This window comes from Gymnoscopelus braueri (assembly GCF_963280865.1).
Source record: "Gymnoscopelus braueri genome assembly, chromosome: 1".
Lineage (NCBI taxonomy): Eukaryota > Metazoa > Chordata > Actinopteri > Myctophiformes > Myctophidae > Gymnoscopelus > Gymnoscopelus braueri.
The window spans coordinates 61,916,718-61,940,507 of record NC_137603.1 but is presented as its reverse complement, the minus strand read 5'-3'; the positions used below and the strand labels follow the sequence as shown (position 1 = coordinate 61,940,507).

The following is a 23,790-nucleotide window of genomic DNA, read 5'->3' as shown; positions in this document are numbered from 1 at the left end:
CAAAGAAAAGGTTATTCTCATGTCCAGCTATTCAAATTGGCAAGTCTCACCACAAGTTAAAGCTGCAATGCTTTATTTCTGACCAATCTGTGTGGCAGAGAATGTTAATGATATAAAACTATAATACCTCTGCTGTCGGGCAGAAACCAGCTATGTCCAAAATTTAAAAAAATGTAAAACATGTTTTTAGAACAACACAATACTGCCTCATCAAAGTTGGCATGGTGACTTTATACATTGTCAGACACTTGAATGTGTCCTTAAATTATCATCACTTTACCCAAATACAGCTCAAGTGGAGTTAGGAGGTTCTGGACCATTAATGTGGAGATTTTCCATCTGACTTCATCATTCTAATCAATGATGTAAAAAACAACTATCTCAATAGTTGGAGTTAGGTGGTTTGACAGACAGTTTGAGGAGGTTTAGTCTTTAAGCACTTTTTAATACTTTTCATTGGTTCAATATTTGTAAAACCCACACACAGACGTAAAGGGTGTTCAATAGCACTGATTTATTAAAAAAAAGTTGAAAAATGGAGATAGCTGGTTTCTGCCCGACAGCGACGATATATAACAACACTAACAGTGGTGTTGTAGTTGGTCTACCTGTACTGGACCATTGAGAAATGTACAGTATATCCAATGGTCAGGTGCGACACCTACTGGATGACAAGAGGTATTGCATGAAGATTTTCCTCTACCCAGATAGGCTTTCAGTTATAGCTCAACAGTAGAAATGTCAGTGTTTGTGCAAGGACACGCGTGTTCAAATCCCGGGTAGAGGGGAAGTCTGCACACCGTTTAAGCTCCCAGTGGAAGAGTTTTATTTATTGTTAGGCAACGTTTCGACCGTAACCTGTCTTCATCAGGTCTTGATACATTACATGGCAAGGCGTGTTTAAATACATGAGGCGTAACATTTACATTACAATACATTTGTGATGGCGTTACCGCCCCCTTTTGCTCTTTCCTAGATCTACAAGCTCTCTATATGGCATCACTGTTCTCAGCCTGAGCCTGTAGATTTGGTGGGTCGTTTTGTAGGTTAATTACTACCACAGCTGCCTTGATTGCAACTTTTCGCATATTCCCCAGCTTTCCGCATATTTTGCCCCCTCTTTTCCTGATGCACGTATTGTTGTCCAGCACCCGATTAATTGTTTTTAGGATGTGCGTGCTTACCCCTTGTTCGAATCCCGGGTAGGACATAAACGTTACGGATTGCCGCTCTAAACCTCAAAACTTAACGTATACAGTGGACTGACCTGGCTGCAGAGGTATTTGCCAAAGCGGGCCAGGCCCTCTTGATGGAGGCCCAACAGAGGGAAGATCTTGAAGAATCTCTCCACTTGTGCCAGGTCCACTGCTGCCACGGCCTCATCCAGACGCTCAGACACAATGATCTTCAGTTTCTGCTCCGCCTCTTGCAGCAGCGTCAGACTTGCATCCACAGCACTGCCTGTAGAGAGGAGAGAGTTACTGTATGAGTGAGTACTGTGGTGTCTGTGTTTAGTGATGTAAATATAGGCTTAAAGCCTTTAGCATAGGGCTGGGCATTCATACTGTATAGTGTAAATCATTGGTTCTCAAAGTGGGGTCCGGGGACCCCCAGGGGTCCTTGGGGGGGTACCAGGGGGTCCCCAGCTAAATTTGTTAATATAGCGTCACAATCATTTTAACCCCTTTATCCATATTTTATACTTTGGCTATTCAAAAATAGCAGATCTACAAGCTCATAGCTATGAGCTTGTAGATCTGCACATTTTTTTTAAATCTTGAAAATGTGTGCAAATCTTTAAATCTTTTTTTTTAAAGGCGAACATGTTTTTAACACAAATCTTTGCTTCTGGGGGTCCCTGGCACAGCATATTTTCAGGTGGGGTTCCACGGCCAAATACATATCAATTTGGGGGTCCTTGACATGAAAAAGTTTGAGAACCACTGGTAAATATCTTACTATAAGACTAGATATCGTCTGAGATTTAGGATATCGTGATATGGCAAACGTGTTGTCTTTCCTAGTTTTAAACCCTAAAGCCTTATTTTACTTCAATGCTTGTAAAAAAAAAACAACGTTGTAAGCTTGTAGATCATTTATGCAAAAATTAAAAAGAAAATGTATAATATCGTCACAATACCATATAATCGTCACAATATCGATATCCAAGGTATTTGGTAAAAAATATCATGATATTTAATATTTGACCCACATCACCCAGCCGTACTTTAACCACTTAAACCCCAGCGTGCGTATTGTGGGGAAAGCTTTCGCCACTTTTCGTTGTGAAAAGTCCCCACAATAACAGAAAACAGAACAGACACTAGAATAGAGCCCTGAGGGGCTCCACTCAACCATATGGGGGTTTGAGTGGTTAACATTGAGTGTGTGGGGGGGGGGTTCTTACTCTCTTCCCCCTGACGGCTCAGCTCAATGACCGATTGGTCCAGAGAGAGGTAGCGATGGATGTGGGCGGCGGCCTGTTCATAATCTTCGTTGCGCAACGCCGTCTGCACGCCGTCCGTACAGAACTTCAGGTCTAGGATGTCGTCGGCCCGCTGGATCACCTTATAAAGCCGCGTCTGCACATCAAAGGAGAAGAAGAAACACACAGAATGTCAGAGTATAACTGAATGCTTTGTGCAAATATGTAAGTATATACAGTGGTGGAAAAAGTACTCAAATGTTTTACTTAAGTAAAAGTATCAATACTCTAGAAATACTCTGTTCAGTACAATATTTGCCTCTCAGATGTAGTGGAGTAGAAGTAAAAGTATATATCTATCTATATATCCTAGATGTAAAGTGCGTTGATGTGTTATACCTTTGCCAGGTCGAGCTGCCGTACTTTTCGGCTCACGTTCTCCGCCAGGCTGCAGGTGAACGTGATCATGCCTGCGAGCTGACTAGCATCTCCTTCAATCAACTGCAAGTTGGGCCTGAAGGAGCAAAGTGGTAATCAGTGGCTGCTGTGTCCCAAAATCACTCACTACTTCGTCCGAATGTGTAGTGAGAATTATTTATTACACCTAACATCAGTGTCTCTCAATACTTTCCATGCGAAGGACCTCCACACTTGATATGAATTTGGTCGCGGACCACCATATCAAAATAATTTGTGCCAGACAGGGACACATATTTCCCTTCAACGTGAGGGAAGAATTGTGCTGTTAAAATCTTTCGAAATTATTCCGAATTCTTCAAAAACAAATTAAAATGTATTGACACGCCCAAAATAGTTACGCCAAGTTTAAAGGGATACTTCACTTTCACATAAAATAAACATTCAAAATATATATTAAATTTTTTTTAAAGAAGTTATGGCAAAATAAAGGCCCCCTCACACATTAGTAGGACACTCTAATGCGTGAGGGGGCCATGAATTTTCCATTACTTTTTTCATTTATTTTTAATATATTTTTTAAATGTTTCCCCGTTCCGAAAGTGAAGTATCCCTTTAAATTGATTAGAAATCGGGCCAAATCGGCTGCATAATTGCTGATACCGATGTCAAATAATGGCTGATATATCAGCCAAACCGATAAATCAGTCTGTCTGGCTCTAAAACAGTGTGTACAACTCACCCCATCCTCTGCAGTGCCAACATCTTGGTGTGAATGGATCCCTGCTGCCCCACCAGTTTGTCCAGCTCAGTCTCTGCCTCTTTCTGCGAGAACAAATACCATTATGTACAGTACAGTGCAAACAAAATAAATGACAATATGGTAGCTTATGGGTAAATAATGCATTTGTATAGCACCTTTTATCCAAATCTCTTTAAAGTCTGTTACATTCATCACCAATTCACACACCAACGGTGCAGGCAACCATGCAAGGCACCAAGTTCACTGTCTTGCTCAAGGACACTTAAGACATTAACCCATTTGGAGACAGGGATCAAACTGGGAATCTTCCCTGTTCCTTGGCACAGAATGTTTTCAGATGGGATACGCGGACAATTACATATTAACTTGGGGGGGTCCTTGAATAAAAATTCTAAAGAACCACTGGTTTTAACAACATTTAGGAAGCAAGCCCAAATAAGCAACTACCGTACACTTTAGAACAGGGGTCTTCAACGTTTTCAGGCCAGGGACCCCCTAGCTGAGAGAGAGATGAAGCAGGGACCCCCTCTATACAACTTATTTTTTTAAATGAGGTCTGCTCTTTTTTTCCTCTACACCTATATACCTCTTTGCCAAAAATAGCAGATCTACAAGCTCACAACGCCTCGCAGCGCGAGGCGTTGAGCTTGTAGATCTGATATTTTTGGCTAAAGTTCTCCTCAGAAAAGGGATGCTAGGGTTCAAGTGGTTAATGTAAAAAAAAATCCTATCACACAAAGATTTGGCGGACCCCCTGTAGTAACTCTGAGGACCCCCTAGGGGTCCCGGACCCCCTGTTGAAGACCCCTGCTTTAGAAACAAGCCCAAACAAAACGCAACCCGCAGCTACCAATATTTACAAGTGACTTTTCAGAAAAACAAGTCGCTTATAATAAGTGGAAGTGGTAACACTGACCCTTAGCCATGTTATGGACCAATCACATGGACCAATCACTTCATTTCATTCCAATCACTTCTTTTAGACGTTTTTGTCAATCATAAAAATCACCAGTTCAGTGGCCTTGTGCCTAGAGTGTCCGCCCTGAGACTGGGAGGTCGGAGTTCGATCCTCAGCTGGGTCATACCAAAGACTATAAAATTGGGACCCCATACCTCCCTGCTTGGCACTCAGTACGGTTGGATTGGGGGGTAAATACCCTGTGACAGAGTCATGTCCAGAGGTTGCACTTGTATATCAAGCTGCCTCACGCTACAGGCTCCTGCCCTATGGGCTTACTTAACATTAGCTAGATGTATTATCAAGTGTTGTACCCAAAAGCTCAGCGTCGCTATGGGTGCACCATATGCGGGTAGAGAGCCTGCTGGATCCATACTTGAACACTGAATGCAAATAATCACCTGCATGGAATGTATTGACAGATAGTAGCTCATAACATGTCTTAGCCATGGTTCACATGACGCTTGTATGACAGTCATGTTTCAGGGCTAAACATGTCTATGGTGGATTTTAATGAAACAAAAACTTTGCAGATAGAATGAGCTTTCCATACAGCTGCAATGTTGGTGAGTTTAAGAACTTTAAGTCGTTTAATACAATCAGATCAGACTTTTCTGTTTGTATGGGCTGTTAAGGGTTGGTATTGCAACTCTAGATTCGAGATATTAACAATAGGATCTGAGAGTTGCTTGCGGTTGGTTGTCGCTTGCCAAAAAAAAGGACAAATCTAACAACACGACACCGTCATATAAAGACTATAAGGCTTTATTGTGTTTGTTTTCTGCCCGATATGTCGCCTGGTTGGCTTCCGCATTGTTGGCCCCCATGATACTCATAGCTATGAATCATAGTCATTCATGTACAACTATACGGTGTTTTATTTACAACGACGACGGATGAAAGTTGTGCTGTGTTCTGTGTTCACGTCATTTACCTCCTGATCACAGAGCTGCTGGTAGACTCTCTCCAGATCGTCCAGCTCTGTCAGAGCAGAGATGGTGTCCATGCTCACTGAGGACACGGATCTCCTCACTGCTGGAGGACCACCATGGGGACCACCACCGCTGTCACACATCTTCCCCTGATCTTCACAACCATAGATATATATGGATATATCCAACCAACACGTCAACACTGGCTTTACGACACACACTGAGGCGTTTGCGACACTGTCCGAGTGGGATTGCGCATGCGTGTTGCGGAAACACACTCTTCATCCGCTCACCCCCCCCCCCCCCCCCCCACATTATAATTAGTCAATGTAATACACCATGTAATACACCATAATTATTATTTAAGATATCGTGTGTATGTATATATATATATATATATATATAAATATATATATATATTATATATTGTGTGTGTGTGTGTGTGTGTGTGTGTGTGTGTGTGTGTGTGTGTGTGTGTGTGTGAGAGAGAGAGAGAGAGAGATTCAAGTGAGATTAAGTGTGTAAATGTTTGAATACAGCCAGACAGTCTATAAAAATGTTCATGAAATATCAAAATCAAGAAAACAGAAATGTTTGTTTGATATAGAACACCATGTATGTGGTCATTTGTATCATAAGTTGGCCTATGTGGGATAGTACAGCGTATTTACATAATGTAGTAATGACAATAGCCATATATGTTTTACATTAAAGGTGTTGTAAGTGATATTGTCTTGTTAAAATAAGTGTTAAATAGCTCTATATTCCCATAGCAACAAGTGCAATTGGAAGTGATGACATAAAGAAATGAGCAGACAAAGTTGGAACTGGAACACAAGCTGGTCATTTGATCTTTGTGGCGTTTGGATGCATTGTGTAACCTGCCTTAAAAAAATATTTTCTGTTTACTAAAGAGCTGGAGAGACAGGGAGACCCATTACCGAACAAACACTTTGTATATAGCAATCATTACTATCAGAATATAGAGCTTTAACATTTTAATAAAAAACTTTTTGTGTCAACCAAAACATATCACATAGCAAATTGTTTTCATGAAAGCTTGGTCTGGTACAGTATGGTAGGCTATGGTATGGATACAATACCATGTCATGTTCAGAGGGCTACACACAGAGTGACACAGAGGTTAGTGGAGAGTTCGAGAGGGGTCATAAAGGTACCCGGTCACGTGAACCCACACCCCACCACACATAAAATGATATCAAATGCATGGTTAGAATGGTCCATCTGTAAAGACCCTCGAGAATGTGCATGGGTGAACACCATGCAAGTGAACTGGAGTGAATCTTATGGCTGCAACAGAAGTGTGTGTGTGTGTGTGTGTGTGTGTGTGTGTGTGTGTGTGTGTGTGTGTGTGTGTGTGTGTGTGTGTGTGTGCTTGTGTGTGATAAACCCCTGTAGATTCCAAAGTCAATGCAAGCATTCAGTTTTTATAAGAGACTCATGATTCTGAAAACAGATGGCTGTCATGGGATAACATACAAGCTTAAAGTGCCATCTAGTGGTGAGGAAGAATTCATTTTTCATCTCATCAAAGTGCAAATAACAGTTGGTGACAAATGACTGTAGAAGAAAACCGAGCTTAAACATAAATATATTAAACGTCATGGTATCTTTTTAATTAACCTACCATCCTAGTGCATTGGTTCTCAAAGTGGGGTCTGGGGACACCCAGGGGTCCTTGGGGGGGATTTCAGCAAAAGTAGTTAACATAGCATCACAATCATTGTAAGCACTTTATCCATTTATACGTTGGCTATTCAAAAATAGCAGATCTACAGGCTTGTACATCTGCTATTTTTGAAAAATCTTTGATTTAAAAAAAATAATAAATAACATAAATCTTCTCCTCTGGGGGTCCCTGGCACAAAACCTTTTCAGATGGGGGTCCGCGGCCTAATATATATCAATTTGGGAGTCCTTGACATGAAAAAGTTTGAGCCACTGACCTAGTGCACCTGTCAACCATACTGATGAGGTCCGTGATGATTAGAGCTTGACCGATATCGGCCAATATGAAACTTTTTAGACATCGTAGCGGTAGTCTCGCGTTACCAGACTGTTGCCTCCCACAATTTTCAAATGTTTCCGGTCATTCAGTCTGGGACTCGGAAGCTCTGATCATGATTAGAATATAAACCGGATGTGGAGCCTCCTCTCCATTTCCGTTTCATCTTTACAGTCGCGCAAATTTATCCTAATATAAATACAAATCATCTAAGTATACATAGCTTGCTGTGATATTTTAAAATATATTTTCGTGAACGGAAGTGCCAGTTTCCTCTCTCGGATTCTGGGAGTTGTAGTTCCAGACTCTATATAGCATTCAGAGATTGTGGAATAGTTGTCTGGCTACGCGAGACTATCGTAGCGGCAACTGTGCAGCTGATGTTTCCCTATTTTGGGAACCGGCATCTCTACTTTGGCCATGTCATTGTGGGTGAAACCCCTCTTTCTTTTTTTAAATTGACTAGAACATTTTTTTTTTTGTCTTCACATTTTGACAAAATATTGATCAGTATTCAGTGGTCTAAGATTCTACAAAATCGGTATTGCCATCGGACCGAAACATCTGGCGTCGGTCAGACTCTAATGATGATGTCACTTCAGGAGGGACCCCCCACTACACATTGTATAAACTTGTGTTGCAGATTAAACTTTTTCATACAGCTTCATAGACTAGCGTTGTGGTCTGCTATTTTTTTCTCCCCTACACCAAACCTCTTTGGCGGCTAATGTTTCCCTCAGAATAGGGATGCTAGGGTTCAAGTGGTTAATGTAATTCATTTATATTTGGTGGCCCCCTGCAGTAACTAGGGGTCCCGGCGGACCCCCTGTTGAAGACCCTTGAACTAGACCAACCACACCACTTCCACAGCCATGACCCAGCCAGTCAGTCAGTCAGTCAGTCAGTCAGTCAGAACGTGTGTGTGTGTGTGTGTGTGTGTGTGTGTGTGTGTGTGTGTGTGTGTGTGTGTGTGTGTGTGTGTGTGTGTGTGTGTGTGTGTGTGTGTGTGTGTGTGTGTGTGTGTGTGTGTGTGTGTTTGCACGCGCTCATATGTCATCATGTCTCTGTTCTACTACAGGTGCTTCTGGGTCTTGTAGTCCATTCTGCTCCTCTTCCTGTATATGTACTTCCTGTAGGGCTGGCTTTTCCTCTTCCTGTTGAAGCAGCTCTATTCCCTCTGCTTTCTTCACCTCTTCTTCTTGGGGTTCCTTCACTCCTGTCTTGTCCTGCGCCGTCGCGTCCTGTTCTTGCTGAGATGGGTCGACGTTGTTGGACTCCTGTGTTGAAGCAAAGATACGTTTCCTGTTAACTGAAGCTGATGCTGAAATAGGCTGTGTCTATCTATGTATAGCGGAAATAGCAGATCTGCAAACTTGTAGATCTGCAATTTTTGCTATTTGTCATAGGGCAAAGTATATAGGGCAAGGTATTAGGGCGTTAACTGTATATGATCTGTAAATACATGGATGAGGAATAAAGGGAGAGAAAATATCTTAGAAGGAGAGAGAAATAGACAGAGTGTGTTTCTGGTCATCATTTCCTTAGTGTTGCCAGCCTTAGATAATTCTTGTGTGTTTGATTTTCCTATAGGACTGCTTCTGTCTGCCTGTCTTCACTTGTTCCTCTCGACACCAAATGCCTTGGCTCTGTCATCTTTGCTCACAAAATCTGCTATCAAGCTAAGAGAGCACATCTCACCGGTCCTTGTCTCTCTTCTCTGGCTCCCAGTGAAGCATAGTGACTTTTAAGATTATTTTGTTTGTGTTGTGTGTGCGTGTGTGCGTGCGTGCGTGCGTGCGTGCGTGTAAACATTGCTGTTTAGTTTCTACTCCCTCCTGTTGTGACTGACTGACAGTGTGACAGAGTTCTTGTTGTCCTTGTCTAGTCTTCTTTGTCTTGTCCTATTTTTTTCCCCTATTGTCTCTTTCTTTGGACGGCGCCCCAGGCCAGCGTAATAAGTGGATGGGGGGGCGCACTACAAATCCTGAAACTATGAACCTATAATATTATGCTTATCCTCCGCACTTCTGCATGCCTGGCTGACATCTAACAGTGTCAATGTCTTCCCACCACCTCAAGTTCAAAAGAGAGTGAGCTTCCCTTCTTCCCAGGAAGGTCTTTCTATTTATACCGACAACACCCAACGACAGATAGCGAGAGAGGGAGAGAGGGAGAGAGGGAGTATATCGGACAGAGAGGGAGAGAGAGCCAGAGACACAGTGAGTGAGATGCCAGTTCAAGCCCATGTGAGCACACCTTTCTAGTTTAACTTGTCTATTTTCACCGACAACACCCTGGTGACTTCTGTTCCAAATACCAAGAACCTGGCTGGGAGTGGTCCTGGACAGTCAGCTGTCCTTCAAGACACACATCGGACTGATCACTCCATGCTGCAGTTTTACACTGTACAACATTTGGATCAGACCCTTCCTCACCAAGAAGTCTGTCCAGCTCCTTTATCCAGGCCTGAGCTCATCTCATCTCCAAACTTGACTATTGCAACTCCCTCCTTGCTGGTCTGCAGCCATGCTCACTCAAACCCTTACAACTGATCCAGAATGCCACAGCAAGCCTTGTCTTTAGCCTCCATATTTTCCCACATCTCCCCTCTTCTGCGTGCCCTTCACTGGCTTCCGGTTGCTGCCCGCATCCAATTTAAAACACTGGTGATGACCTATAAGACATGGCATCCTCTCACCTCACACTTAGATCAGCAAAATGTAGCTCTCCAAAAAAGTAGCTGAATGCCCCTGAGAGCCGACACAGACAGACGGCTACTATGGTGCTAAAAATAGCCCATGGCTTGATGTCTTTTTCAGCAACAAGCCCGCTGCTATCTGACGGTGGCGGGCTTTCGACGCTTCCCTACAACTTGCGACCAAACCCGACAGTGTACCCACCGCCCATTTAACAGCAGATTTTCGGCAACAGACGCTTTCGAACACTTACGGCCGCCGGCGGTGGAGAGCTACCTTTAAACACAGGAGGTCTGTCCCTCCCTTCTGACACCCTGGCCACCGCTCCAAGCCTCCTAGACTTGATTGATTGATGTACTTTATTTAGTAAGACATGAGAACAACAGTACATGGAAGTACACATTCACAATAAAAGGTCTAAAGACCCTTTTCCCTCCTGGCTCCCAAGCTGTGGAATGACCTCCCCCCTCAGTCAGGACCGCAGACTCACTCCCCATTTTCCACTGCAGTCTGAAATCACTTCAGACTCTACCTCACCCCTAGTGTGTGTGTGTGTGTGTGTGTGTGTGTGTGTGTGTGTGTGTGTGTGTGTGTGTGTGTGTGTGTGTGTGTGTGTGTGTGTGTGTGTGTGTGTGTGTGTGTGTGTGTGTGTGTGTGTGTGTGTGTGTGTGTGTGTGTGTGTGTGTGTGTGTGTGTGTGTGTGTGTGTGCGCGTGTGCATGTGTGTGTGCGTGCATAAGTGCGTGCGTGTGTACCTGTGTGAGAGGTAGAGGAGGTGATAACAGCTCAGAAGGTGCAAGCAGACCATCCTGGTTTAAGTCTTGAGTCTGAAGAAAGAAATCCACCATGATGACCACCTGAGACACACACACACACACACACACACACACACACACACACACACACACACACACACACACACACACACACACACACACACACACACACACACACACACACTTCAATGGGATATTCTAGAGCCGATGAAACATTGATCTGCATGCTCATATCCTAAAAAGTGAACATAAAGTGCCTGCATGCGTTGAACGGGTTGAGAGTGAAAGTGTCCCTCTTGATTAAACTGCAGAGATTCTGAACTGCATTTATATACATCATTCTGAATGTATATTCTGTATGATATATATATATCATAGTTTGATCACTGTATGATATATATACTGTATATCATACAGTGATCAAAGCTACTGAAGCAACACATTAAATAATGGGTTGATCTTTACTTATACAATCGTGCTCTTTGTTGTGCATGGAGTGGGCTAGAATGCATGTCAAACAGCTCATATATGAGAAATACAGCAGCATCTATACAACATGACATGCTGGAGGAACAGGCAGGAATGTGAGGAATTGGCTGTCAGTCGGACAGTCCAGCCTGCTTGATTCCTCCAGACTGGCATCTAATGCACGAGTGGAGGATTTGTTTTGCTTTATATACTTGTAGGTAACCCAGCAAGCACAGTCAGGACCCGGACCAATCAGTGACGTCTCGATTGGGGCTAGATCAAGTCAAACCAAGACAAGTCAGATCTGGCCCAGAATATCACCTGATTTCAACCCAAATTAATCCTGACCACAAAAACGTCACTTTCAGGACGTCATCTAAACACATTTCTCATCACCCAAAATTGCTGTCCAAATGTCCATATGATGTCCCGGTGATGACGTCCTGTAAATGACGTAAAGATCATCCCCATATGGGCTGTGATCTGGCCTAGTCCTGAACGTCACCGGGGTGATGACCGGGCGTCATCATAACGTCATCATGACGTCATTGTGCTTGCTGGGTAAGGTTTAAATAAAGTAGGCCTGTTATCTGAGTGTTGTTATGTGGTAGGTATGGCAGTGGTGTGTTCTACCGTGGTACGCTGTATACGCTGTATGGCCTGCAGATTTTTTTAGTCGCCACCGTATACATCCAAAAACAGTTCGAAACGGCGTATCTGATACGTTGATACGCATCTGATATGATGCACCCAGGAGTGGCTGGGCTGGGGGGTGCAGCAATACAAACAGCAAGAATGTGGTCTGACTAGTCTAACTCTGAGTTGATGGCTTATCATGTGTGTGGCTATTGTTCTTCAGGTGATAATTAATGGCTGCTGGCGACGGAATTCACACATTAACTCAACGACCTGCCATTCACTTCATTGAACGTAGGTCACTGAATTGAGTACTTCATTAGTATTCAAATTGCGCGATACAGCACAGCAAAATCTTGAATCTTCAATACAGTTTGTGTCTTCAATGCCAAGTTAATACTATTCTGTAATAGATACAGGAATGCTCGCCGTTAACACTGCTATTATATCTGATAAGCCTAACCAGCATTTATTTATAACAATCCTTGCACTCTTCCATGGTAATAATCCATGCTTTGCATTGAAAATGCATCTAGGCTAAAAGCAGCTCCGAAGTGGTTGAGTTACAGGGTGATTAACATTAGAAACAGTAGAAAATCAGTACAAAGCATATTGTAATTGTACTCAGTGTTACTGTGAAACTGGGCCTGAGTGGGCCTGGGCGAGTTAGTCCGGGACAGAAACGCGCACGGAGCGCAGGCAATTTTTTTACATTAATTAATTATATACGCACGAGCGTGCCGTGCGTGTGGGAGGAACTAGGGAGGGAATAGTTATAGTGTACCCTCCAAAAAAATCTAGAAAACACCACTGAGGTATGGATATGTTATGTATGAAAAAAGTGACTGTCCGACTCGGCAGTTATTGATTGGATTTAACGTTAATTTGGAATGCACAATGACTTTGATGTGAGGTGGTGCGCTGATTAGGGACAGACTGAATGAGCGCAGGGGTAAAAAAAACCATTGCTTATGTTTACCCTCAAAGTCTGCCCCCCCACTCAAAAACAAAGTTAGACGCTGCTGACACACACACACACACTGGTTTCCTCACCGGGTCATTGGCTCGCGCTCCAGGTGCATCACGGGAGTTGAAGTCCGAAAGCAGTTGCATCATCTCCAGTCCGTCCATGTGACCACTGCGGTCGAAATCATACAGGCCAAACAGGAAGAACACCTCTGAGAGGAAACAGGAAGAGATTGATGTATTATTCATAATATTAATAGCATGTATAACGATGTTATTAAAATAAATAACCAGTAGATACTAGGAAGCTGTATTATTGTACATGTATACTGCATCGTTTTTTGTTTTTTTTATCTCCATCCTACTGGTGGAGATTCTATTTTCGGTTGTGTCTGTGTGTGTATGTGTGCAGTCTGTGCGTCTGTCCGCAGCTACTCTCACAAACTAAACTACTAGGCCGATCAGCGTCATATTTCTTGTGCACGCTGTCAGCAGGCTAAGGGCCTGTTTCAAATCGGTCTACATTATTTTATTTTTTTTGTTTAAAGATATTCTTGGGTCTTTTTAGATAGTCATTGAGAGAGAGAGACATGAAACTGGGAGAGAGAGTGTAATATGCAGCAAATGGTCCACCCGGGAGTAGAGCCGGGGACTCATCAGGCATCAGACCCTATGTAGCATGGCAGAAATAAGCCTGGGTGCAAGCTGGTGTATAGGCTCCAAACTGTGGAGTACCACATCCCCAAACCTGCATCCTGGTTAACAATCTATGCATGTAAAACAAAAAAAAATCAGCAAACCTCTTAGTTACACCAACACTGTTCTTTTGAAGTACAGTTGTTCATATTGGTGAAATTTATACAGAATACAGATTATAATAAAGCTTTTTATATTTGTTGGAGTCTCCAGCCAAGCCGGCTGGCTGACAGTATATTAAAACAGTGTTTCTCTCAACTGGTGGGTCAAAGCCCATAAAACTGAATTGAATTGAATTGAATTGAATTGAATTGAATTGAATTGAATTGAATTGAATTGAATTGAATTGAATTGAATTGAATTGAATTGAATTGAATTGAATTGAATTGTTTGCTTTGCTTTGCTCCAGTAGGGGGAGCTGTTAGCTTGTTCCAATAAAAGGAGCTGCACAGCTTGAAGTTCAATGTTTACCTTGCTCCCAGGTGCTGATATCTGGACCTCCTGCAGTGTCCTTCAGCTTGGCTTGGATGTAACTCTGTAGCAGCCTGCCACACACACACACACACACACACACACACACACACACACACACACACACACACACACACACACACACACACACACACACACACACACACACACACACACACACACACACACACACACACACACACACACACACACACAATGCACTTCAATATACTAACATTCATCTGCTTCATCAATAGACCATGACAAGGTATTCTAAAGACAATGTGAACACCATTACATCTTGACTGTTTCAAGGCTACAAAGGATTTCTTTGATGGATTTGGCAGTAGATTTCCAACGATTTTTTTTCCAATTCACGCGGTCTGTGATTAACATAAACCTAGAGTTTCATGTTTTGTTCTACAATATTACATCGGTTAACTCAATTTCTATTTAAATAATGATCAAGATAGGTGGAAATAGATAGGTGATATCAGTAGGTGGAAATATCATCTGGCTATGCAAGAGTACTATGCAGTACTATGGTAAAGAAGTTCTGCCTATATTATAGGCAAATAATATATGGGAAGTCATAGTCATTAAACATAATGTCACTATTCCATTCATCCTCTGACAGTGATGTGAAGGAGGGTATTATTATTGTGCACTACATGGTACAGTAGGTCTGCCCTTCTATTCCTGTTAATTCTAGCCATTCCATATGTTTTGTGATTTGAAGGCATTTTCAGTCCTTTCTAACCACTGTAATTCAACACAACAGGGAAAACATCTTCCTTTTCCCATAGTTTCATAAGTTGGTGTTCAAGTGCTCATAATCTTATCAGGCCAGCAGCCACAGCCGCTAACACTTCCACCAACACTACGTCGGTCAAAGTCCACCGTTAGCGTGTTTCTCATATATGACCCAGTAAATTAGACCTGGAGTGGAAAGTGGCCACTGCATAATAATGTTACATCCTGTACACAGGTGTTACCAATGATACTAATACTTATGTTCCATTTAGCGTAGCAGAGTCTTTCCAAGGATCAGGATGTAAGATTACACAACTACACTATTTATACTATTTATGTCAATATGGCTGCCTGAAAAAGGTCCATTTACACAGACGTGAGCCGTGATGTTAATCTAAAATAAAGGTTAGCTTAATCACAATGACAAACTCTTTATGAGCCGTTAGTCCAACAGTTTTTTGCAACGTTTCACAACAAAGTAGAGTTCATGTAAACATAATCTTATCTACTGTAGTACAGTACATAATCCTGATAGCAGCTGCTTATGTTTTAGGGGTGCATCGGTTAATAGAACTAATCAATTTATTCAATTATAACTCAGCCACTCACTTGCGGTCCTCCTCCCTAGAGCCAAAGGGATTGGCTAGCACTGTGGAAGAGGGCGGGGCGTCAGCTGACTCATCCCTGCGGGACAATAGAAGACATTTTTGAATTTAAGTTGATAAAATTAAATTATTACATTATTTATGATGGATCGTGTGATATAAGTGTAATGTAATCTAAACAAAATCATGCATAAATAGCCAAAAGAGCCAGCTCTGATATTTTTGCTATTGTTTATGGACGGAGGGGGTACCTTTGTATCTCTGCTTCACCTGGAGCAGTGACATCTGGTACTCTGGCCGGCACACAGAGCTGGATGAGCGTAGAGACACACAGGACACCAAGGAACAACCTGCTGGATGCTGATGTCACACCTACAAGAAGACATTCAATTCTACATTTGTATTGTTACAGTATATATATCTCATACAGTATATGAGTACACAAGAGTCAAATGCTTTGGTTCTGGTTGCTCAACATTGTACCAGCAATAACAACAATAACAAAGAGATCATTAAGAATAGCGACAACAATAGTAAGTAGAAGTTAAAGAAAAATAGCAACGTGTACATACTTTCATTCATAGCACATTTTCTCATGCTTGAATCGGGTGCTGTGTACTGTGTGTTTACAGTATCATTAATGTATAGGTACCTACTAATTACTATGCACCTGTGTGTCTGGCCTTGTGGGTAGAGAGTCTGCCCTGAGACTGGTAAGTCAGTGTTCAATCCCTGGCCGAGTCAGACCAAAGACTATAAAAATGGCACTCAAAGCCTCCCTGCTTGGCACTCAGGATCAGGGTTGGACTGGGGGTAAGTACTTGAGACATGTCATGTCCAGGGGGTGTACTTGTACATCATGTGACGTACTAGCATCATGTCCAGGGGGTGTGCATTCACATCAAGCTGTCTCACACTACAGAAACAGGAGATACAGTAGGCTCCTGGCCCTATGGGCCTCATGGCTCGGGAACCATTGGTTCCCAAGGCTATTACATGTTGATTACACTATATGTTGCATAAAGGTTGTACAAGAATATTGGTTTTACAGTACGAATCAATCCAAAAAGTCAAATATGATGTTATAATAATCATGCAAAAGGACATTGCAGTTATAATGTTTGTTTTCTGCATTGTCTGTCTGTCTGTCTGTCTGTCTGTCTGTCTGTCTGTGTTGTGTGTGTGTGTGTGTGTGTGTGTGTGTGTGTGTGTGTGTGTGTGTGTGTGTGTGTGTGTGTGTGTGTGTGTGTGTGTGTGTGTGTGTTTTGTAATTTTGTATTGAATGTTGAAGACAGAACTCAATAGATACGGCTGACAGAATGCTTCCTCACCACAAACACTAATGATGATGCTAATGATGATGGCTCCCATAATTAATGCAAGGGGGGTTAACTGGCTAACTATCATATTAATGCATGCTAGTTATTCAACTCTGTTCAATTCTATTCCCAGTAGGCTAGCCTAGATAACACTGTTCAGATACAACTGTGTAACCTCTCCATTTGTAAATGCTGAACCTGTTAAAAGTTGCTGTTATAATGTCGGTTAAATAGGAGATAATAGGAGATAATATACATTTTGAACATACATGCGATCAAGTCAAATATACTATTCCTATACAACAACAGATCAGTCAATGTAGCAGCGTTACAGCGTAGTAGGGAGAGGCTTTCTAGGGTAGGCTATATTTACAATAGTGTGTGAATGATAGCGTTATAAACCATTTAGAACTCCGATCAGTGCACAAATGCAACAAAACGGTTGCATTTGTGTGCTGATCCCAGTGATCGGAGTTAAATGAACACCTTTAAGGGTGAATTGCCTACCTGTCGACAACATCACTGATGTGATCAGAGCCAGACGCATTGTAGCACCGATGTGAGCTTTGAACATTTGGAGGCATAGCAGGACTTCTCCCCGACTGCCCTGCACGCTCTGTCTGCTGTTACAACCGTATCGGTGACCTATTGAATTCAGTGCCTCTCTCTCTGGTCCTGTTTGTTTGCTTCTTCTTATCAGGGGTGGCGGGAAAAGTAGCCTACTCACTTTTTTTTTTAACTTAAGTAAAAGTATCAATACTGCAATGTAGAAATACTCTGTTACAAGTAGAAGTCCACAATTCAAAATGTAGTTGATTAAAAGTACAAAAGTATTGGCATCAAAATGTAATTAAAGCCTTGGATATTTCACTTTCAAATAAAATAAACATTATAAAATATATATGTTTATAAAAAAGTAATGAAAAAATCAGGGCTATTTTCAAATGGCCGAAATGTATAATAGGGTTGAAGTGTTTTGTAATAACAATCAAAATCTACAAAGTAACTAAAGTTGCCAAATAATTGTAGTGCAATATAAAAAGTATAATATTTGCCTCTGAGATGTAATGGAGTAGAAGTAAAAGTACTGACAATTGGAAATATTCCTGTAAAGAAAAAAATACCTCAAAATTGTACTTAAGTAAGCCAGCCTACAGTACTTGAGTAAATGTACTTAGTTACTTTCCACCACTGCTTCTTATCTCGACACTACAGCGGGTCAAACAAGGCAACAGGTGGTGTTTGATTGTAATCAAATATGAACTGGTTCTCGTTACATTTGATTGCGTCATAGGCTGTTCAGGGCAAAGACGTGATAAGAGAATTGTTTTCTTCTTCCAGACAGTCTATGACAGTGGTTCTCAAACTTTTTCATGTCAAGGACCCCCAAATTGACACTTATTATCCCGCTGACCCCTATTTGAAAAGATAATTATGCCAGGGGACTCCCACAAGGGATATTTTTTCTGGCTCTATAGCAGCAACCATTTTAATTTCAAGGACCCCCAGTTTGACATGCATTAGAGGCTACGGACCCCCATTTAATGGCATTTATATCTCTGGGACCCCGATTTGTATTGTAAAATCAATGTTAATGTAACTCTGAGAGTGTACAAATGGACCCGTTAGGGTACATTTGGTTCCATTTGTACACTCTCAGAGTTACAGACCCATAAGGGTCCATTTAGTTCCTAACTATCCATCATTTAGCTGGGGACCCCCTGGAACTCCCTCAAGGACCCCTGGGGGTCCCCGGACCCCACTTTGAGAACCAATGGTCTATGAAGAATATTTTCTACTGCAAAGTAACTGACTTATGGATACAGGATAGCTGGGCTGTGGGCACTATGGACATCTGGGCACCTAGATGTCAAATTGGCTATTTTGCCCAAAATGTTAAAACAATATTAATTATATATATATATATATATATATATATATATATATATATATATATATATATATATATATATATATATATATATATATATATTAGAAAAATGGTCCTAAGTAAAGTAAAGTATGCATGATGTGAACATGTATGGTACATCATTATCAGACTTAATTTAATATCCTTCAACTTCTTGTTTATGCCCCAAAATGACTGGATATACAGGTGTGGTTGCAATTTGTAGCAATTGGAGAAATATAAGACCTCAATTGTCGAATGTTTAATCATGTTCTATTCATGTAAACTTTACTTAACTTAAATAGCCAATTTTACATCGAGGTGCCCAGATGTCTCTAGTGCCCACCTATCCTGTACCACTTTATAGCAGAACTGAACACAATGCTGAGGAAAAGTATCTCTGTATCTATATTTATTTTAAAAAGGGTTAGCCTGGAAAAAATATTTGTCATTCTTGTCAGTTTGTTTTGTAATAATAATTCAAATCTACAAAGTAATAGTAACTAAAGTTTTCAAATATTTGTAGTGCAGTAAAAGTATAATATTTGCCTCTAGGCGGAGTAGAAGTAAAAGTACTGAAAATTGGAAATACTCCAGTAAAGTTAAACAATACCTCAAAATATGTACAGTACTTGAGTAAATGTACTTAGTTACTTTCCACCACTGATTATAATTAGCCTGCCTGAGGAGCGACATCAGGCAGCAGCTATAACAACTCTGTCTGGAATGACAGAATTCGACAGGTCACAAGTTTCGGTGCAACATATCCGGTGTGCTGCACTGCGCAACGGCACGCGCGCGCACTGGTGCCACGCGAACACCACTGTGTTTTGGTGGGAGACAGATTCCACGTGGAACCCCCCCCCCTTCTGTCTGTCTGTCTGTCTGTCTGTCCATTCTTCAGATAGTCTATTATTATTACCATGCCACGTCGTATTTTTTACTTCACTGGAGTATTTCCAATTTTCAGTACTTTTACTTCTACTCCACTACATCTCAGAGCCAGAGGCAAATATTATACTTTTACTCCACTACAATTATTTGAAAACATTTGTTACTAGTTAGTTTTGATTATTATTACAAAACATACATTTCCCACTTCAGCCCTATACAATTTGGCCATTTGAAAATAGCCGAACGCATTGTGAGCTTGTAGATCGGCTATTTTTAAAAGATTGTTATACATTTTATACAATACATTTGAAAACTTGTGAAATGGGACATTCTGCATTTAGTACTTTCTAGTACTTTAAGTAAATTTGATTCCAATACTTTTATACTTTTACTCAAGTAAATTTTGAATTCCGGACTTTTGCTTGTAACAGAGTAGTCTAGTCTTACATTGCAGTATTGCTACTTTTACTTAAATAAAAAAGGCGAGTACTTTTTCCACCACTGAACACCATAGAACGCAAAACAAACATTCTCAAATGTGTGCACGTGTTTGGCCGCTAGATGTCACTGTGTTGTCAAAGTTATCAACCAATGGAGGTTTAAACCCATGGGTTCAAAATGCCAAGTTCTTCCCAAAATAGTGCCCAGTTCTTCCCAAAATAGTGCCCAGTTCTTCCCAAAATAGTGCCCAGTTCTCCCCATAATCTGAAACGTGTCATTGTAGCTACACATGTTGCAGTTTTTTCTATGTATTGTTTTATCAATGGAAGACATCATGATTCATTTCATATGTGTCAGTAGCCTAGTATATCATTTAGTTTTGACACTAGCTACTTGTTTCATCATAGAAAATAGGATGAGAGCTATCATTATGGTGGTCTGCATCAGTGGTTCTCAAAGTGGAGTCCGGGGACCCCGGGGTCCTTGAAGGGGTTCCCCAGCAAAATGAGTTAATATAGCATAAAAATATCTGTAACCACTTTAACCCTATATACATCGACTATATTTGAAAATAGATTTAGAAGCATGAATACGTTTGTGAATATTTATATGGGGGTCCCTGGGACAAAATATTTTCAGGTAGGGGTCCGCGGCCACTTACATATTCATTTGGGGGTCGTTGACATGGACACGTTTACGATCCACTGGTCTACATCGTTGATGTGACACACAGACAGACATTAGCACAGATATGATCTTTGGTCATTTGGAGCAGTGGTTCATGTCGAGGACCCCCAGATTGATATGTATTTTGGCCGCGGACTTCCAAAAGGACCGTGGAGAAGATTTGTGTTAACGATTATGTCCACGACTTTTATAAATCTTTCCAAAATAGCAGATCTACAAGCTCACAACACGCAGTAACGTGAGCTTGTAGATCTGCTATTTTTGAATAAAGTCCAAAATAGGGTTAAACTGATTTAAATCATTTAGCTATTGCTAACATTCTTGTCCGTTTGGTTTAAATGATCAAGTCGAAATCAATCACTTCAAATTATATCATACATTATCAGCATTTTAATTGGCAGTTATGTTTTCACAATAGTTGAAATGTTTGCAGCTGTTGTGGCTGAGTTTCAAACAAGTGCATTGTAGAGGGATTCACATTATGGAACTCAAATACAAAGTATATGTCATGTCCATAGTATGTTTCACTGTGTAAAGACAGCCTTAAGACCCAGAAGTGAGTTCACGGTTCCCAGATTTCTTGTGCTTTCTCACCATAGGATTTTAATTTGTGCAGAAAAACAAGTTTGTCGTTTACATAACCGTCAATTTAGAAGTTTATTCATTGTTAAAATCCTGAATAAAGGGTTTCTTTATTTTGTTGTTGCTTTGAATGAAACATATTATTAATATGTCTATTCTCTATTGTGATTAAATGCAACCAGTTTAGCCTTTGTAATCATTATCAGAGGGTGGAAACATGGTGTATTGTTGGCAGTGTGATGTCTGGGAAAACTGCAATTGTCATATACATTCTCAAGCTTTTAAATATTAAATATCAATATTGAGGACCCCTGTTTGGTGTGCATTAGGCGATGGACCCCCATAAGACCCCTGCTGGAGTTACAGACTCCTGAGGGTTCATTTGGTTCCTAATTATCAGTCATTTAGCTGGGGAGTGAACCCCCTGCGGGTACCCCCTCAGGGTTAAACACATTACAAAAGCATTTCAGTTGTGGTCAAGTTCAGCATATTAGCATATGCATATGTGGGGTCACTCCTCATTTTGAGTGCTGCTTTAGGAGACACTTAATAATGTTGATTATCCTACCTAGACCACAACTCAAATCAACTCAAATCATCTCCATTCTATAAAACCATTATTAAAAACTCAATGTCAATAACATAAATAGATATTTAGACATTCATTTCACTTGCCAACAGCTGTAGAGCAGTGAGAGATACAAGGCTGATACAGAAAAGGGAGATAAAGCTATGGGTATTAACAACAATACTAGTAGTAATACAAATGCAAAGTGGTACAAAAAAAAAGAAAAAAAAGAAAAGGCCAACAGGTAGCAACATACTGGGACTATAGAGTAACAGACACCATGTTACTACAGAACAAAAAAACACCTGCCTGGCCCTTGGACATGGACTATATGTATGTACAGTAGAAGAGTCAATGCAGTCAAATATACAGTATCACACAGCACAGTATTGTCATGAAAATGGATGTTAGGACGGCAACAAATGCAGCCAACGGTCAATTAGATCAAGGACAAAGACAGTATCAATACAGTATCCACACAATATACAGTAAAACAAAAATACAGTATCAGATCAGTACAGTATTGTCATAATCATCAATCAACGTCATTATCATCATCAATCATGAGGTTACTCCAGGGTTACACTGAACTTCCTTGGTAAGATCTTCAGAGGGAGAGTTTCAGTGGCAAAGTATGGAACGAGTGTGTCAGTGAAAGTGTGTGTGAAGGTGTGTATGTGTGTGTTAGTATCAGCATCAAAGAAGGACAGCTTTCCTTTATTCCAGTCCAGCTGCACTCTGATCTTCTGGGGTTTCTGCTTCAATACAAGAATGAAGCAGAACCCCCTGTTTTGCACACTGTATGTACCATTGTGTAACTTTATAAACCAATAGGTTTTGGCAGACATTTCCACCACTCCCATGTGCCAGTGTGTATTGTCTCCAACCTCAACATCCCAGCTGTGAGTCCCTGAGTTAAAGCCCTCAGAACCCCAGATAGAGGCAAGAGAGCCTTGGTTGTCAGTAAGCTGCAGTTCTTCTCTACGTCTTAAACTGGTCAGATTATCAGACAGGATGCATTTTGGACCATGGTTGGGGTCGAGAATGACAGGAGTGTAAGAGACAATGTCCTTCATTTTGTCCCAGACTCTGAAGGTCAGGTTTCCCAGGTGTTTGGCCACATCTAGCAGTGTTTCTGAGGCCAACTGTGGGATGTGTGGGTCCTGCAGTGTGAGCTGGGCTCTTTCTTGTAGTTCTGCAGGAATGAGACGTCTTCAGCTTTCAGATCCTCCTCTATGGCTCTGATTGTGTGTGAAAGGGTTGATATCTCTCTGTTCAGAGCATCAATCTTCTCCTTCATCACCTGACTCTTCTGCTGCTCTTCCTCTCTCAGTGCAGTGATCCCAACCTCCTCTTCCTCTTGTAGAAACTGATGGAGCTTTTTAAACTGTTCCTTGATCTTAATCTCTGTTGACTGGAGCTGGGCCTTGATGTGTTTTGCTATTTGCTCAAATAAAGTTTTATCTTTATTAAATACCTTCAGTTTCTCCTGTAAAGGCTTCAGTGATTTCTGGACTTCCTCCTTGTGGTCCAGTGCAGCTTCATCGATGGGTCTGAAACTGTGGTTGGTGTGTTTTTTAGAATCTCGACACACAACACACGCTGGCTCTTGACATTCCAGACAGAAGAGCTTGTGTTTCTCAGCGTGCAGACTGCAGAGATCCTCAGGCCCTGATGAAGTTCTCTGACGTTTTGAAGGTCTCTGATGTCTCTCCTGTATGAAGGCCTCGCACAAGTTCTTTAGAGCCAGGTTACAGGGTGGAGATTTTCTTTTGTTTATTTTCTTACAAACTGGACATTCAT

The 23,790-nt window shown here is 41.3% G+C and overlaps 2 protein-coding genes across 5 annotated transcripts in view; both read right to left on the bottom strand.

Annotated features, from left to right (window-relative positions):
* Positions 1-5,725, bottom strand: part of cog4 (component of oligomeric golgi complex 4) — a 36,070-nt gene extending 30,345 nt beyond the window's left edge. The window contains exons 1-5 of the mRNA XM_080448358.1: positions 5,498-5,725; positions 3,585-3,667; positions 2,825-2,939; positions 2,408-2,582; positions 1,268-1,461 (exon numbers count right to left, since the gene is read on the bottom strand). Coding sequence (XP_080304484.1) covers positions 1,268-1,461; positions 2,408-2,582; positions 2,825-2,939; positions 3,585-3,667; positions 5,498-5,638 — 708 coding nt within the window. The 5' untranslated portion in view covers positions 5,639-5,725. The remainder of the gene's footprint in view (positions 1-1,267; positions 1,462-2,407; positions 2,583-2,824; positions 2,940-3,584; positions 3,668-5,497) is intronic.
* A 1,093-nt stretch (positions 5,726-6,818) lies between these two features.
* On the bottom strand, positions 6,819-17,526 carry cgref1 (cell growth regulator with EF-hand domain 1). 4 transcript variants are annotated; one of them, XR_013933052.1, is made up of 8 exons: positions 17,414-17,526; positions 15,839-15,959; positions 15,592-15,666; positions 14,230-14,303; positions 13,150-13,274; positions 10,972-11,073; positions 7,440-8,798; positions 6,819-7,409 (listed from the first exon to the last, which is right to left on the bottom strand). XR_013933052.1 is itself a non-coding variant. In XM_080426712.1 (7 exons), exons 1-7 carry the CDS (start codon positions 17,478-17,480, stop codon positions 8,568-8,570), a joined length of 795 nt encoding a protein of 264 aa, XP_080282838.1. In that variant the 5' UTR covers positions 17,481-17,526; the 3' UTR covers positions 6,819-8,567. The 4 variants fall into 4 exon arrangements, 2 of the variants coding, with proteins under 2 accessions (XP_080282838.1, XP_080282839.1); XR_013933053.1 differs by having other exon boundaries at positions 6,819-7,558; positions 7,892-8,798; XM_080426712.1 differs by having other exon boundaries at positions 6,819-8,798.
* Between the last annotated feature and the right edge of the window lie 6,264 nt (positions 17,527-23,790).